Genomic DNA, 16,168 nt, shown 5'->3' on the forward strand with positions numbered 1-16,168 from the left:
TCTGCCGTGCCATGTGGGTCACCTCTGGGGCCAGGGATTGAACTCACACTGAAGTGCCATCGCCCTCTTGCAGTGCTGCGTCCTAACCCGTTGCGCCACCAGGGAGGGCCGAAAATACATTCTTATACTGGCTCTCCCACCTTCGCTTATTCCTCTCTACAACTACAAATGACAGCACAAAAATCTCACCTCAAGCTCAGCTTTATAGGGAAGCCAGGCTGTGACCCTAATGGGCGGGTCCTACAGCAGCTGACCCCTAGGAAGCGGTTCTGGCTTTCTTTTCTATCTGGCACCTAGAAGATGGCTGCAGGGAAGTGGGGTGTATGACCTCTGGCAATGCAGTGGCATCACAATCACCAAGGCTTTCACCCAGGGTCCACTTAAATGAGGTGAAGCCGGAGGTTGGGCTTTAAAAAATGGGGCTGCAGGGCCCTCCCTGGTGACGCAGCAGGTTAAAGCACAGACGCTGAAGCCACTTCCGCGTGAGTTCGATTCCCGCCTGCCCCGGAGGTGACCACATGGCACAGCAGACCTCTCTGACCCGCCTGCTCCCCTCAGCAGTGTACTTCGTCGATCTGCCTTTTCTGCTCCCCACTCTGTCTCTGGTGAATCCTCTCACCCTCCGCATCTCTGGCCTGTACCCCAGTTCTGTATACACAAATAAATAAATCTTTAAAAAAAAATATGGGGCTGCAAAGGCTAGGGCAATGATTACGAGGATTGTGGGAGTGGGTTGACTTTCTGTAACAGCACTGGGAGACTTGACAGTTCAAAGCCTGCTGCAAAGATACTGCTTACATCCCTTGCATTCCGGGGTTACACCGATTTGTTACTGGGGTGTGTTGTGTCTGCATGTGTATGTGTGCGTGTGCCATTGTCTCAACTGGCTATGCTGTTGTCATCCAGTACTTCTGTACCTGTGTTTAAAAAAATGTCTTTAATTTACCAAAACACTGAATGAAAACAAAAGAGAAAAAGCACAATAGTACATGAGATATATAAACCCGCCGACTTACAAAACACAGGTCTATTCCAACCCACAGCTTTGGTGTGGCATAGAAAATACTACAAACGGGAACAACAGAAATTTATTTCTCACAGCTTGGGAGCCTGGAAAAAGTCCAAGATGAAGGTACCAACAGGGTCATGTTTCAGTTAAGGGTCCTTTTTTTTTTTTTTATTAAAAAGTTTATTTTTACATCATTTTTGGTCCTTTTTCCAGGAAATAGCCAATGCCTTCCCATTGCCCTGAAGTGGTGCAGGGGCTGGGAGCTCTCTGGAGTTTCCTTACAAAGGGCACTAACCCATTCATGGGGGTGCCACCCTCATGCCTGTAATGCCATCACCCACAAGGGTAAGAATTTGGGGAGAGGGAGCCCCTCCCTGATGGCGCAACATGTAAGGATGCAGCACTGCAAGCTAGTCGCAGCCGCTTCAGTGCGAGTTTGGTCCCTGCCCAGGAGCTGACCCACATGGCGCGGCAGACCTCTCCTGACCCGCCAGCTGCTCCCCTCAGCAGTGTAATTCATTGCTCTCTCTGTTTTGCTCCCCAGACTCTCTGGTGAATCCTCTCACTGCCCCTGCACCTCTGGCTTATACCCCAATTCGATATGCACAAATAAACAGAATTTTAAAAAACTAATTTGGGGAGGGGGACAGAAACAGTCCACCTCAGCGGACACATCACCTAGCAATGGGGATACGCTCCTTCATTTGCTAGTCTTCGAAAGTTTATATGTGACAGGGATTAGCTTGAATGTTTAGTGGCATATATTTTTCTAGAAAATTTTTTAGTTATTTTCATCAAAGCCACATAGTTTAAAGAGTCAAAGAGTTCTGCAAGGTTCGACACATTGAAATCTTATCCTGTACCCCACTCCCACCATTCTCCACTGCCCAGAGGCAAATACTTCTTCCTTTAGTTGATGAGCTTGGGATTTATTTCCATGTCTCCAAATAGCATGTTACTTTTTGGGGGTGAGGAGGAAGGTTCACTTTCAGGCCTGAATTAGGGATGGATAACATGCACATTCTTGTTTTGTCTCCAGTATCCAACTCACCACATGGCATCCTTGCTGTCCCTCACCTTCCCACTAGATGTTCTACCATACTACTTGTTAGATCAGAAATTAACGCTTACTTACGGTACATTAAACGCGATCCACAGCTGAACGTGAAATTATCCCTTCATTTTTTATTTTCTGGGAGTTAATAACCAATTATTTTCTTTGCTATGTACCGATCAATAATTCAACCCCCTCCACTCCTCAGCAGCCTCTACCAAAGACGTGCAGATGGTCGGGCACTCCTCAATGCTGCCTCCAAACATAAACCGCTGCTAGAGCCTTCTCGCCTCTCCCAAGCTGGACGGAGCGCCGGGCACACCTACGGCTCTCACCCAGGAGAAGCCTCGTCGTGATTTAGATGTGCACAAGCCCTCTGATACCCCTCCATGGAGAGGAGAGGTCTGTGCATCTTCCCCTTCAATGTGGGCCAAACTTAGTGGCTCACTAGTAACCTAGAACAAGGAAGCAGTGGCTTTGCTTTGTCCACTGCTCCAAGCACCCACCAGGTGACATCATCACAGAGACGTGAGCTCCATCTGGCCTGCAGGGACGCTCTCTGAGCAGCTCTGATCCTCGGGGCTCATGTAAGACCCCGGCTGCCCCGGGAGGGCAGACCATGTGGAGAAGCTGACGGGGGTGCTGCCTACAGATGACCGTCCTTGGCTACCAAGTGAGTGAAAATGGGCCTCAGATAAAATTCCAAGCGCCAATTTTCAAATCACCCAAAGGTGATGGCAGCCACAGACTCAGATGCCATGGAACAAGCCATTCCCACTGAGACCGACCTGAACTGCTGATGCAAAGAATCTGCAAGGCTAACAAGAGGGTTGTTTTAACTTACTAGGCTTTGGGGAAATTTGCTTTGCAGCAACAGTCACTGGAAAATCCCATAACCTGGGGATTTCCTTCACTTCTGTCCTGTATTGGGGCTCTCCTTTCCCTCTTACCTGCCATGCCTTCCTTCTTCCTGGGTTTATTCTCTTCTGCAAGTGGTGGGGGATGGACGCAACTGTTTAAAGAACCCTAAAAATGTTTTTATTCTTAAACTTTAGGTTCAGCTGGGTAAAAAACTGTGCCATTCATAGTTGTATACCCAACAGAGACAAGGCATGTTTCTAGGAGACAGTGCTCGATTTCTTTTTTTTTTTTTAAGATTTATTTTCTTTATTTATGTATACAAGAACTGGGGTGTAGGCCAGAGGTGCAGAGGTAAGAGGATTCACCAGAGGCAGAGTGGGGAGCAGGACAGTCAGATCTACTGAAATACACTGCTGAGGGGAGCAGTGGGCGGGACAGGAGAGTGTTCCATGTGGGTCAGCTCCCTGGCTGGAGATTAAACTTATGCTGCAGAGGCTGTGACAGCATTATAGAGCTGAAACTTTAACCCCTGAGCTGCCAGGGAGAACTGACAGTGCTAGATTTAATTTAATTTCTGTAACAGACTCCCACACTGTATTTCTCTCTGAGATTTGGGGTAAACAACCACTGTGCTGTGAGGAAGGAAAGGAAAGGGAGAGATGATAGGAAAAGGAAGGGAAGGGGAGCAGGCTGATGGGAGAGGCCCAGGGGTACAGGAACTGAGTCAGCATTAACCAGCAGACAGACAGCAAGTCTATTTTTACCTTTCTTTACTGACACCAGTAGAGTGCTGCTTATTCCTCATATAAGCATGCAGATAACTGACTCCTCTGGATTATCTTTGACAGCATCTCTTTATAAATGAGTCTCCAATCCATGGAGAGAGGCCGTTCGGTTACTTTATCAACTAATTCTTGATTTGGTAATTTAAATGTTCACTGATTTCTTGGATGTCAATACTGCTGTTATGATCACGTTCAAGATGCCAGTGTGACATCACTGAACAGGAAGTTGGGAAGGGGCGTGGAGGGTCAGTTCTCGAGAGCTGACAGGCCCTGGCTTCACCATGTCACTCCCACATCTATCCATCTATCTGGATCTCCTCTAATATTTCTTTTAATGATGTTTTTGATTTTTTCTCAAAGTCGTACACATATTTATCCAAAAATTTGATTTTAAAGAGCAGGGGGAGGAGGAGGAATTATCATCAGTTGAAAGAGAAATGAGATATTTTAACCAAAGGCAACATCTGAATTCTAATTCAAAGAAACCAAGGTAAATTCACCTTTAGAACAATGAGGGAAATCAGACATAGAAGGTAATAGCTAATATGAAGGAAAGATGGTTAATGTTTGTGGGGATGATAATGATTTTGAACAGTTCCTTCTATTTCCAAGATGCTGACTGAAGTATTAACTGAAAAACGACACGCCCTCTAGGCTTTTCCTTAAAATACTCCTGTGTTCGTCCATGTACACAGACACATAAAAGGAGAAAGAAAGGGTGTGTGTGTGTGTGTGTGTGTGTGTGTGTGTGTGAGAATTGGGGGGTAACTGAAACCAGATTCACAGAATTGAAATAAATGGTGAAAAGGGTGACAGACATTGGTTTTTCCCTACTTTTGTGCATGGTTCTAAAATTCTACGAATAATGGATAAATAATAAAGATTTTAAAAAGATAAGAACTCAAGTGCAATGGGGCATATAAGAAATGAGTCCTACCTCATACACTGGTCCAATTTCATAATCTGTGAAAAATCCAACTGATGGCTTAGCCAGAAACACTGGTGTGTCAGCACAACTGTGAGGGAGGAGAGGGGCGAGGCGGTTAGTTTAATCCATGAGATGAAATATATGCAGTGATCGATTCATGTAAAATAAATACAGCCATTCAATAAGAGATTTGTTACAGGTTTTGATGCTGTTGTTAACGCAGACTACAATATAAATTTACAGCACAAACGAAACTTTGTGCAGATATACGAAGCGACGTATTTCATTTTCAACATAGGAAAAACCGAAATGTTACTACTAACATCTTAACTGAATTTTTAATGCAGATGCTGCTTCTCTTTGCAAACACCAGTCTTCTGAGTTTTGTCAATAAAAAGAATCTGTCTAATAAGGAATGCTAATAACTTTAAGGCTATTAAAATTACGAATGTCTGAAGCAGCTCACACCCTTCTTAAGGACCATTACTAAAATGCTGCCAAGGCACACACCTAAGGCAAAATCACAGTTGATACCAATTATCTGTAACCACATTCAACATTTCATGATCTGAGACATATGAATCTAAGACATGGAGCTGATGGAAGGTGCACATGGCTTAAGAGACTCCTCCCATTTCACCCAGAGTGTTCGGCTGTAAACCAAGGGCCAAACCCCGCTCCTCAAGACCCTTGCAGGGCAGGAAAGCACAGCCCAGGGACTCTGGGGGATGTCTACAGGACTACGGGGGCCTCAGAACCCCTACCTTACTCTGATACTGTCACCCTGCCCCTACCCCAAAAATCTGGAATCTTCCACATGCCAGTGCCTACCCAGGACCTTCTGGGTTTCACTCTAAGGATTAGACTTTCTGAGAATACGAATCAGGGAAGCACACACCTCTGGCCCGACGCCACACTCTGGCATGCTCCCCTCAGGGCCGGCGGCTTGGGAGGGAAGAGAAGAGACTTGCCCCCATACTGAGTGTTAGGAGGGAAAAAACGAGGGTTTTTCAGGAAGTGGTTCCGGCTCTCCATCCTGGCAAGCAGAAGTCGCTCCAGCTCTCTCTGGGGCATACGTAAGTGATTCATCCAGTTTTTATTCTTTGGTGGACCTGCCTTTTTTGAAATAGAAGAAAAGCCATGTGAAGCACCAAGAGCTCTAAACAAACAGGTAAGCTCTTTAAAAAATACAACGATGTCCAGAGTCAGTGACGGGAGGAGGGACCGTGTGGGCTGACACCTCGGCGGATGGCATGATGCACGGGTGGCCACACCAACGCCCTGTCCTGCTGTGGCTTCGTCACAACCACTGTGACCCTCACTACCTGCCGGCCTCCTGCCCACACACACTGCTGAGCCCAGGCCTCAGCGCTCACCTTGACAGTCTCCTTGGTACCGACTTTGGCCTTTGAAGGCGGGCCCCACGTCAGGCTGTCCACAGTGTAGTCTGACTCTTCTAACTTAGGGAGCAGCTTCTTAGAGGGGCCAGGTTTCTTGGCCGGGTCTTTCTTCGGGACGGTACGCATCTCATAGCTAAATGTCGTCCTGGTATATCGAGGGGCAAATTTGCCTGCAGCACCAAGGAGACAAACGGAGCACACCAGGTGGGGAGGTGAACCAGCGTTCCCAGGAGGGCCAAAGAAAACCGCCTGCGCCACACCTAGCTTGGTAATTTTTTCTGATTTTTCTTGTTTGCTGCATTGCATATAATTGCTCTTTGGCATATAAACAACTCCTGAACTTATTCTGTGTGCTGGAGACTTAGAGTTTGAATGTTAAGATGTTTGCTCACTTGTTGAGCATGGTAAAAGAACATGAGTAGAATGTCTTCACACACAAAAGCATGTGTGTACACATGCCCTGAGTGAATGCACTTAAAATTTTTTTTGAAAGATTCATTTATTTATGCATGCAAGAACTGGGGTGTAGGCCAGAAGCATGGTGGGTAAGAGGACCCACCAGAGACAGAGTGAGGAGCAGAACAGGCAGATGGACTGAAACACACTGCTGAGGGGAGTAGCGGGCAGGACAGGAGAGGTCTGCTGTGCCATGTGTGTCACCTGCCCTGGCTGGGGATTGAACTCATCTTGCAGTGGCTAGTGACAGCCTGACAATGCCATGTCCCCAAATGCTGTGCCACTAGGGAGGCCCCCTGAATATGCTTTTTAAAATGCAAGCACATGAATCAAAGATGTAGCTTTTTTACACCTGTATCATCATCCCCAAAAGGTGAAATGAAAACATTCATTGCTAGGACCCTCACACATGTCCGAGCACAGGGTCCGCGCTTAGCACATGTTACCGCCATCCTTATCCATCTGCACGAGATCGCGTGACTCCAACCTTTAGAACAGCCAACGGCAAATGACCAGTATCCCCGGGCTCTTGCTTCTGCTACTGCTTTCTGGCCTTACTTTTCTTTGTGGCTCAACTTGTCAGGCAAAATCTTTCCTAATCAACACCCTCAGTTCACTGGGCCCAATCCTCCCACCCCAACGCCTCTCAGTTTGAATGCCAGAGATCTAAGCATCTTAGCCACTGGGTTGTGGACAAGCTTGTCTTCTGAGCTTGGCACTGCAAGGCCGTCCTGATTTTGGGTGACAAGATCCACACAGCGACTCTTCCAAAGGTCTACTGCTTTGTTTAAGCCCACAACACGACTCCCATCCCACACTTTCTCAGATCTTGCTTCCCAGACAGGAAGCAGGGAAGCTGGCCAGAGCACAGACATGTATGTCTCTTTCTCCACTTCCTGATTCCATACTTGAGTGATGGACAGTCCTCTTTCCCTGCACAGGGGATGGGAAGGCCCCTCAGACTCTGTACTGACACCATTACGAACTTGTTCTTTTGCTTAGCTAGGTCTGCAGACCCTCCCTCCCGATGTTCATTCAACTACCTCTTGAAACATTTCCATACCTCTTGATCTTGGGCAACTGGCAATGTTGGGTTGTGGAAACTTTTGGGCTGCAGGTGGTGGGGAGCCAGTGAGGAAGTGGGACACTCAGAGCTGACCCGCCCACAGTGACTATCAGAATTGAAGGGAAATTCACGGAAGTGGAAACAAAGGTGGTCAGGGTGGTCCTGCTGCTAGAGAAGTTCCCTGCAGTGAGACTAGACCGGCAGAGCACACGGGGCGTTACCTTTCGGTGCAGAGCAGAAGGGCACTGGATCAGTGTAGTAATCGTCTGGAGAGATCAAGTGATGCTTCTGTAGCAGCTCATTGTCCACACACCATCTGAAGATGGAATTCACTACACAAAAGGGAACGAGGACAAGCGTTTGAAGCCAGGCTGACGTTGAAGCACCTGCACCCACACTTTTTGCATCCTCAAGCCTAAACCCTCTAATAACATTTTTCTCAGAACACTGGTAATTTTGAGATTGAAGTAACATTAGTGAATGTTTACTGGCCACTTCAAAGAGGCCTCCTCCCCTTGGGCAAGGCTGTGCTGTGAGATTCTGTGAGATAGAACATCGTCTTTGACACAGAGAGGTGTAGAACAGAATCAAGCACAGGCTACGCAATTCCTGTCGACGGACAAATTCTGGGCAGAGAAGGAAATTTACTGAAAGATTGGAAATTTCCACTGCTGGCTTATGTTATGGCCTCCCTTTTCATATAATCATAATATTAAAAATGTTCTGAGCAACCATCAGCTTACAACTGGATTGCTTTAGCCTCATAAAATGGCTGCCTGACCCCATGCCTCTGTCTTTTGAGACAAAAAGCAAACCTCCAGAGAGACGATCCCCAGGGGTAAGGACTCTCGGGCAGTTTCCTAAAGTTTTAACAGGTGTTGCTTAATGTATGGCTGTATAAATTCCTCTTGAATTAGCCTTTCCTTAAACAATCACTAACTACTCTCTGCTAGCCTTAAACTAGTCTTTCCTTAAACAATCACTAACTACTCTCTGCTAACCTTAAATTAGCCATTAGCCTTTCTTTAGACAATCATTAATGACTCTCTGCTAACACAAAGTGTATTTCTTCCCTAGACCCCTCACAACCCTTTGTTAATATAAAATTCATCCTTTCCCAAGACCCTTGTCATTTGAGTTGTAGGTTAACCATCCATATACATGATTATCAAAACTGTATAATTTAGTATACCATGAAGAGTCAAGAAAGAATGCATTGTCCCCCTCTTCCTTGAGGACTTTAATGGTGAATTCTTATCTATATACCTTACCAAATGCATTATTGTGATTGACTACTTGCTGCACGGTATAAATAAAGTCCTGGTCAGAATCGAGCAGGAGACACTTTTTTTTTTTTTTAAAGATTTATTTATTCACACAGTTCTGGGGTACAGGCCAGAGATGCAGAGGGTGACAGGACTCACCAGAGACAGAGTGGGGGAGCAGAACAGGCAGATTGACGAAGTACACTGCTGAGGGGAGCAGTGGGCGGGTCAGGAGAGGTCTGCCACGCCATGTGGTCACCTCCGGGGCAGGCGGGGATCGAACTCACGCGGAAGTGGCTTTAGCTTCTTAGTGCTGTGCTTTAACCCGCTGCGCCACCAGGGAGGGCCGGAGACACTTTTACCCGAAACTGGTTCCTGTGTCTTTCTCACTCCTCAGCCCCCCTTCCCTTTTTGTGAACCTCCGCTGGCCAATGCTGTTCCCACCTTCAAAGACCCTGGCCTGCTGTTTGTTGTGGCTGCTCCACAACAACGGCCGACTGAACAAACGGCCCCAATTCTTTTATCTTCTTGTTCCCATGCCCTTTACCACGTGGCTAGCAGCTCCTGCAAATAGAACCAGGGTGTACTTCTTCACCCTGACCTTGGTCACGTGATGGACCTCGGCCACTGAGAAATCGGCAGGGGCTTGAAATGTGCTCATGTGGCTGAACTTTTCCTCTTGGGCCTTTGCCATCAGCGTGAGGGCCTCGCTGCCCTTGAGAAGCACCCTACCATCTTGAACCCCAGCAGGAACTCACAAAGAGCAGAGTTTTGCCCAGCCTGCAAGTTCAGCGGGAGCCATGCCTTGACAGCAGCCTAGTCAGCAAACCCCCAGCTGAGCCACCAACACACAGGGGAGAAATCGTGTTTAACAGAGTGGGAAGTCGATCATGAACTTCTGTAGTTGATGAGCCTGGAGACAGTAGAAAAGACCTAATATTTAGAGGTTCCCAGATAAATGAAAGCTATAAATGACCACCTTTGAACTGAGGTTGAGAGGGAAGGTGTGAGATTTTTTTTTTTCCAACTAGACTTCAGTTTTTTGGAGCAATTTTAGGTTGGCAGCAAATTTGAGAAAATGCCTCCCACCCTCACATATCATTAGCCAATAAAACTGAAGACTCCTGTGTGCCCTTCTTTGGGATACAAGACCAAGCCAGACGTGCTCCTGCTGTTTAGGGGTTCCATCTGCCAGGGGAGAAATGTAAGCAAGGCCAGTATTTGAGAAGGGAGACTCGCAGCTACAAGACTCTGCTGGAGGGGAAGAGGGACGGGCAAAGATCAGAGTTGACACTGACTGCTTGGCGTGGACCTCATCAGTGCCCCAAGAGTGGCTCACGAGCTACCCTTGACAATCTCTCACTGAAGTCCATCAGTCAGCGTATGGCTCAATCTTGGTGCCGTCTGTGGATTTGGACAAATTCACAATGACATGCTCAGAAAGAGGCCTTTCGTATTGCATGAGAAATTTTTCTGAACTCAGACTTTTTAAACCATGTATATGAATAACTTGATAAAAATGAAGAAACAAATGGGATGAGTGGGCAGCAAAGGCAAGGTGAACAGAGCAGGCCACAAAGTCTGGCTGCGCCATTTACCAGCGTGGCCTTGCCCTTTGGCTGGTCCCTGAAACAAAGGGTATAGGGAAGACACGGGAGGCATATATGCTCCTCCCGTCGTATCTGTTAATTTAGAAACTTGGGGGTTTGGCCCAGTTACTATGACAGTCAGATTTCCATCAGGCAAAGAAAAGTCAGCAACAAACGGCAGGGTGAGTGAAGCCAGCCACAGAGTTGAAAGGTTTGAATGCAGGGGTGACGGTCTGGAAGGGAGCAACACAGCTAGCCACCAGCAGCTCCAGCCAGCAGCAGCTCCAGCCAGCAGCACTGAGGCAGGGAGCACTGAAGAAGTGACCAGAAACTTCTGCAAGCACTGCAGCTGCTGTATCATCTGCCTAGCTGCTTTTTGAGGCCAGTGACCTGTACAAGGCTCACTGTGGCCTTCTGTGCTGGAACCATGAGGGAAGGCACATTCTGGGACACAGTCCCTGGTCTCCCTTGCAGTGCAGACGTCTCAGCAGGGCATGGCAGTAATGCCAGGCTGAGACAACGAAGCCCAGTTGCTAGAGACTCCAGTGAGGGCCAATTTTAAACATTAAAAACAAGGTAAAACGTCCATCGAGAGGGCAAAGAGCACACGGCAGGATGCAGCCTCTCTCTTCTGATACCATTCTCGCCAGCCTCCCCCATGATGTGGTAATTAGGGACTGGCAGGAGGCCGCTTATTCATCAGATCTTGGGCAAATCCTGGTCTAGTGACTGTCTTCCTCCCTTTGGGACAGGCAGATTCCTACACTGACCCCGTGCTCCTGAGGGATTGAGTGACTCATCCCCCAAAAGATAACGTGGACCAGTTATCAGCAAGGGAGTGGAATGAGAGCACAAGGCGTGCTGCAGAATTTTAATCTTCCTCCCGCTATTTGGAGAATTTACAAGTTTTCCACCTTGTGAAATCTGTATTAGCAAACAGAAAAAGGCCTCTTGTGCGCCTTCAATAGGAAAAGTCCCTGGGATGTACCTACCACCAAGCCTCTAAGTCATCAAAGACAGATGTTTGGGGGCTGCCTTGTGCTGTGCTAAGAAGCAAGGGCCAGAGGAGAGCGTCCGGGCCCCGGAGGGAGATCTTTGTGCTACTTTTGAAATAAAAGAAACCTTTCCAGAACAAGACAGAAACCAGGGCAGAAGTTATCTGATTGTAGCTTAACATTGTCCTGAGAACAAAATGAAACAAAGGCCATCAAAAAAGAAAACAAAACAAAAAAACAAAACCAAAAAAACCCCAAAACCAAAACCAAACTACTGAGTGGTGTTTGTTTTCAAGTTGCAATGTTTCAGCTCATCTTTAAAAAATTGTTCCTTCATCTCCAATCTCTAGTGAAAGAAAAAAAACAAAAACAGAAGCCAAGGAATGGCAGGGTCGGTAACTGACTTCCAGGACACAGAGGATGTCAGCAACCAATAAAACCTCGTAAGAGCCTGCTACCAGGAATCGCTGCCTAAATCCTTACTGGAGGGTGGGGTCCGGGCAGCTAAGAGAATCTGCTGTAGGGGAGGGAGGCCAGGAAAAGGCTTGGACTTGACGCTGACTGTTCATTGTCTAAGGGGACCTGAAGGGCCAGCCTGCCGGAGGGACTCACACTTAGAACTGTCCCCAAGGGAAGTCATCTACTCAGAGTCACACCCTAAGAAAGCCATCTATGCGCTTGCTGGTCAACAGCCCCTGCTCCTTCTAGTAGAAGAAAGAGGTGAGTCTTGAAAGCAGACACATTCAAGTTCAAATGTGGACCCCTCCACTCTCGGGGTTGTAGGAACTTAAGGAAGTTAATTAATCTTTGAGGTTTAGTTCCTGCATTTAGAAAATGGAGAGAAAATCTACCTCACAGGCAGTTGGAAAGATTTCATGGGCTAAGCGAGCAAAGCCCCCTTCACAGAGTCTGGCCTAGCAGGAACCTGAGCAAGTGCAATGCCTGCCCCAGTCACTACCTCTTTCACTTCCCCCTCGAGGGCAGAGATGTGTCAAGTCTCCCGGTCCTAAAAGTCCTGCACTCTGCCTACTGCTCCAAAAACACCACTCTCAGGGATGCAGGAGGACAGAGCAAAGTCAGTGGGGGCGTCAAAAGAACCAGAACATTTTGGAGAAACAGTTAATTCTAGGTCTGGACCAATAATTACATGAGATGAGCCAGGAACATCTTACCATTACCATTCACTGAAAATTGTGGAGGTTAAGCATCTTTTTTTTTTTTTCAGATTTTATTTATTTATGCATACAGAGCTGGCGTATAGACTAGAGGTACAGGGGCAGTGAGAGGATTCAGCAGAGACAGAGTGGGGAGCAGAATAGGCAGATCGACCAAGTACACTGCTGAGGAGAGCAGCAGGCGAGACAGGAGAGGTCTGCTGCACCAGGTGATCACCTCTGGGGCGGGGATCAAACTTGCCATGGCTTGGCTTAGCTTCTTAGTACATGCCAGCCTGCTATGCCACCAGAGAGGGCCCTAAGCATCATCTTTTAAAGAACTAATAGATCAAAGAAGAAATCACATGGGAAATTAGAAATACATTTGAATGAAAATAAAAACAACATACCAAAGCATATGAGGCATAGTCAAAGTGATGCTAAGAGGAAACTTATTAACACATATTAAAAGCAAAAAAGATTACAGGTCACCAGACTAACTTTAGAATTTAAGGAGCACACTGAATGTGAACCTCCTTCAGAGTACCATCAGCAGATGAATGAATAAAGAAGATTTGGTATTTATGTACAATGGTCTACTACTCAGCTGTGAAAAATAAAATGTTGCCATTTGCTACAACCTACATGGACAGTGAGGGTATTAGCTAAATGAAGTAAGCCTGATATACAGACTAAGATTATACAATTCCACTAACATATTACATTTAAAAAAAAAACAAACAAGCAAAAACAAACTCTTAGATACAGAGAAGAGCTTGAAGGTTATCAGAGGGGAAATGGGCAGGGGAATAGGTGAACCGGATAGACAGAGTCAATTGTATGGTAATGAATGAACACTAGACTCTTGGTGGCGATCATGATGCAATATTTTATACAGAAATCAAATTTTAATGCTGCATACCGAAAACTGGTATGTTACAAGCCAATATTCAATATTTACTTGAGAAAACTACCAAGAAATTGCTAAGAGCATTTGCCATGATATAACAAATTATGGCCAGAAAATTTTTTTTTACCAAATTCACAAGTTATTTTTGATTAGAAACAAAAAGGATTCGAACAAGCATTTCTTCAAAGAAGATAAACAAATGGTCAACAAGCGTATGAAAAAAGGCTCAATGTCATGTCAGCAAGGAGACAGAATCAAAACGATGAGATACCACTCAAGCCATTAGGAAGGCAGCTACTAAAAAGTAAGTGTTGGTAAGGGTATGGAGAAAGTGACATCTTTATGCAGGAATTTAAAAATGGTACAGATGTACATGGTTCTTGGACCCATTCCAGTGTGAGTGTGTGGAAGATTCTCCACTTCAACAATTAATCCTCAGACCCTGGCGAGGCACCTGAGGCCTCAACACAATTCTGACACCTACCCACAGACAGCGTCAGGCTCCAAGGTCAAGGGCTCAGTGCCCGAGATGTCTCCACTTCAGATACCAGCCGCAGTGCTGTGCGTCTCACTCGCTGGCTATGAACCAGAGGTTCCCAAGTAACCCAACGTGGGCTCCTTTAATTTGCTAAAGTGGCTCACAGAACTCAGGAATTCACTCACTCATAGGACAGCCAGTTGCAGGAGTGCTAGGACGGCAGAGTCTCCGTGCCCTCTCCAGATGGCCACACTAACCAAGTCGCCACCCGTCCACCAACCGACCTCAAAGCCTCTCCTGTGGCATTTCTTCAGAGGCCTCATTACTTAGTAAAGACCTTATCACTGGCCTTAGCAACTGAAATCAACCTCTTGCCCCATCCCCCACCCCCCTCGAAAAGCATGTTGGTTTCCCTGGCAACATCTGAGACCCTGTCCTCAGGTGTTTCCCCCAAGTTACCTTTTTAACAAAACAAGAGACACCTGTATTACTCTCCTCATTTAGGAAAGGGCTTTGTGAGCTGTAAGTCAGGAACTGTGAGTGAACATCACATATATGAAAAACACATTTTGGTCATATGAATAGACATGTTTTTATAAATCACAATATTGCACATATAACCCAGAAATTAAATTTCTGTGTCTATACCCCCAAAGAATTGAAAGCGGGGTCTTGGAGAGAAATTTTTGTACCCATTTCACACAGCATTATTCATAACAAATAATGTGGAAACAACCCAAGTTTCTATCAACAGATGGATTTGCAAAATGTTGTACATACATATATACAATGGAATACTATTTAGCATTTAAAAAGGAAATTCTGCAATATGCTACAACATGGTTGAAACTCAAGGACATTCTAAGTAAACTAAGCCAATCTCAAAATACTTTATGATTCACTTATATGAGGTAAAGTCATCAAAATCAGAATGATTCCTATGCCGGGGGCATAGGAATGACTGGGAAGTTATTATTTACTAGGTACAGAGTTTGTTTTGCTGAGTGATGAAAACATTTGGTGATGGAGGTAGACATACAGCTGGATGGAGGTGATGGTTGTTCAACGTTATGAATGCATTGAATAGAATACCATTGAACTGTCCAAGTTGTTAAGGTGGTACATTTTGTTAGGCAGATTTTGCCACCAAAAAAAAAAAAAAGATGGAAAAGAATTATCAAGAACATGAAAGACAGGAAAAGATGGAGGGTTTAATTCCAAACAACTGAGTCTGAAAAAAGAGGCATGATGAGTATATGCCATGGCTTTCCAGAAAGGATTCTGGACAAGAAAGGAGAAAGCCACCTTGGGACAGCCGGTGACGTGGAGGTGTGCTGTGTGTCAATACTGATTTTCCAGACAGCTGGTTTTTAAGGGAGCGCTCCTGTTTTGGAGACATACACACTATAGTGTTTTGTGCTAACAGGACTGTATGTCTGAAACTTGCCCTCCAAAAGAACCAAGAGCAGGAAATGAAGCAAGGAGAGTAATACAGTAAGACTTGGGGAACCAGGCTGCAGGGAACCCCTACTCACCTGGAGGCAAGGTGAACGACTCAGTGGCCTCGACTTGGATCTGCCGTGTGACCCGCTCTTTCTCCGCCAGGGCCCTGGCTCGGGCTTCGATGATGTGTCTTTCCAGCATCTCAACCTCATCCAGCCGCTGCTTATAGAGCTCCCGAATCTGGTAGGTGGATGATCAGTTGCACAGAAACGGTGAGGTGGGGTAGCTTTATACAAACCTACCCGTTTCCGGGCTTCCACTGAAGCATAAGGAACAGTCACAGAACTAACATAAACAGACCACAAAGGGAGAAAGCTTAGAAGTTTCATAGTAAAGCCAGTAAGAGCCAATCCTGAAAGTCTCCGGACTCCAGGTTCCAAGCCCTGAAAAGCACACACAAGTTAGCACATCATGTGCCAGGCAGATCCAGCTATAAAGGATGACTTGCTTCCCAGCTGCGGGGAGTATAGTGAATAGATTACAGCTGTCAGCTCTCAGAATCTACCTCAACAGCTTAAAAGCACTCACCTGAGGCTCCCTTTAAGGTTATTTTCCTTGTTGTACAGCTAAGGAAGCAGAGTTGCCGTCCCGGAGACTGGCCATGCCTCCTAAGCCCCCGGGCATGAATGCCATCCTGGAGATTGTGGTTTGTGATGCAGGCGTCCAAAAGTGGGGTGACTCTCAGCGTTATGTCCGGGAACAGCTAGCTACTAGA

The 16,168-nt window shown here is 46.2% G+C and overlaps 1 protein-coding gene across 5 annotated transcripts in view; it reads right to left on the reverse strand.

The window, feature by feature from the left end:
• The window catches only part of DLEC1 (deleted in lung and esophageal cancer 1), a 44,735-nt gene that overhangs the window by 27,612 nt on the left and 955 nt on the right, over nucleotides 1-16,168 (reverse strand). For all 5 annotated transcript variants that reach the window (XM_004676634.2, XM_012720310.1, XM_012720309.1 and 2 more), the window contains exons 2-6: nucleotides 15,486-15,633; nucleotides 7,781-7,891; nucleotides 6,014-6,207; nucleotides 5,536-5,753; nucleotides 4,647-4,725 (exon numbers count right to left, since the gene is read on the reverse strand). In XM_004676634.2, coding sequence (XP_004676691.1) covers nucleotides 4,647-4,725; nucleotides 5,536-5,753; nucleotides 6,014-6,207; nucleotides 7,781-7,891; nucleotides 15,486-15,633 — 750 coding nt within the window. The remainder of the gene's footprint in view (nucleotides 1-4,646; nucleotides 4,726-5,535; nucleotides 5,754-6,013; nucleotides 6,208-7,780; nucleotides 7,892-15,485; nucleotides 15,634-16,168) is intronic.

This window comes from Condylura cristata, unplaced genomic scaffold (assembly GCF_000260355.1).
Source record: "Condylura cristata isolate star-nosed mole 26May11 unplaced genomic scaffold, ConCri1.0 scaffold00004, whole genome shotgun sequence".
NCBI lineage: Eukaryota > Metazoa > Chordata > Mammalia > Eulipotyphla > Talpidae > Condylura > Condylura cristata.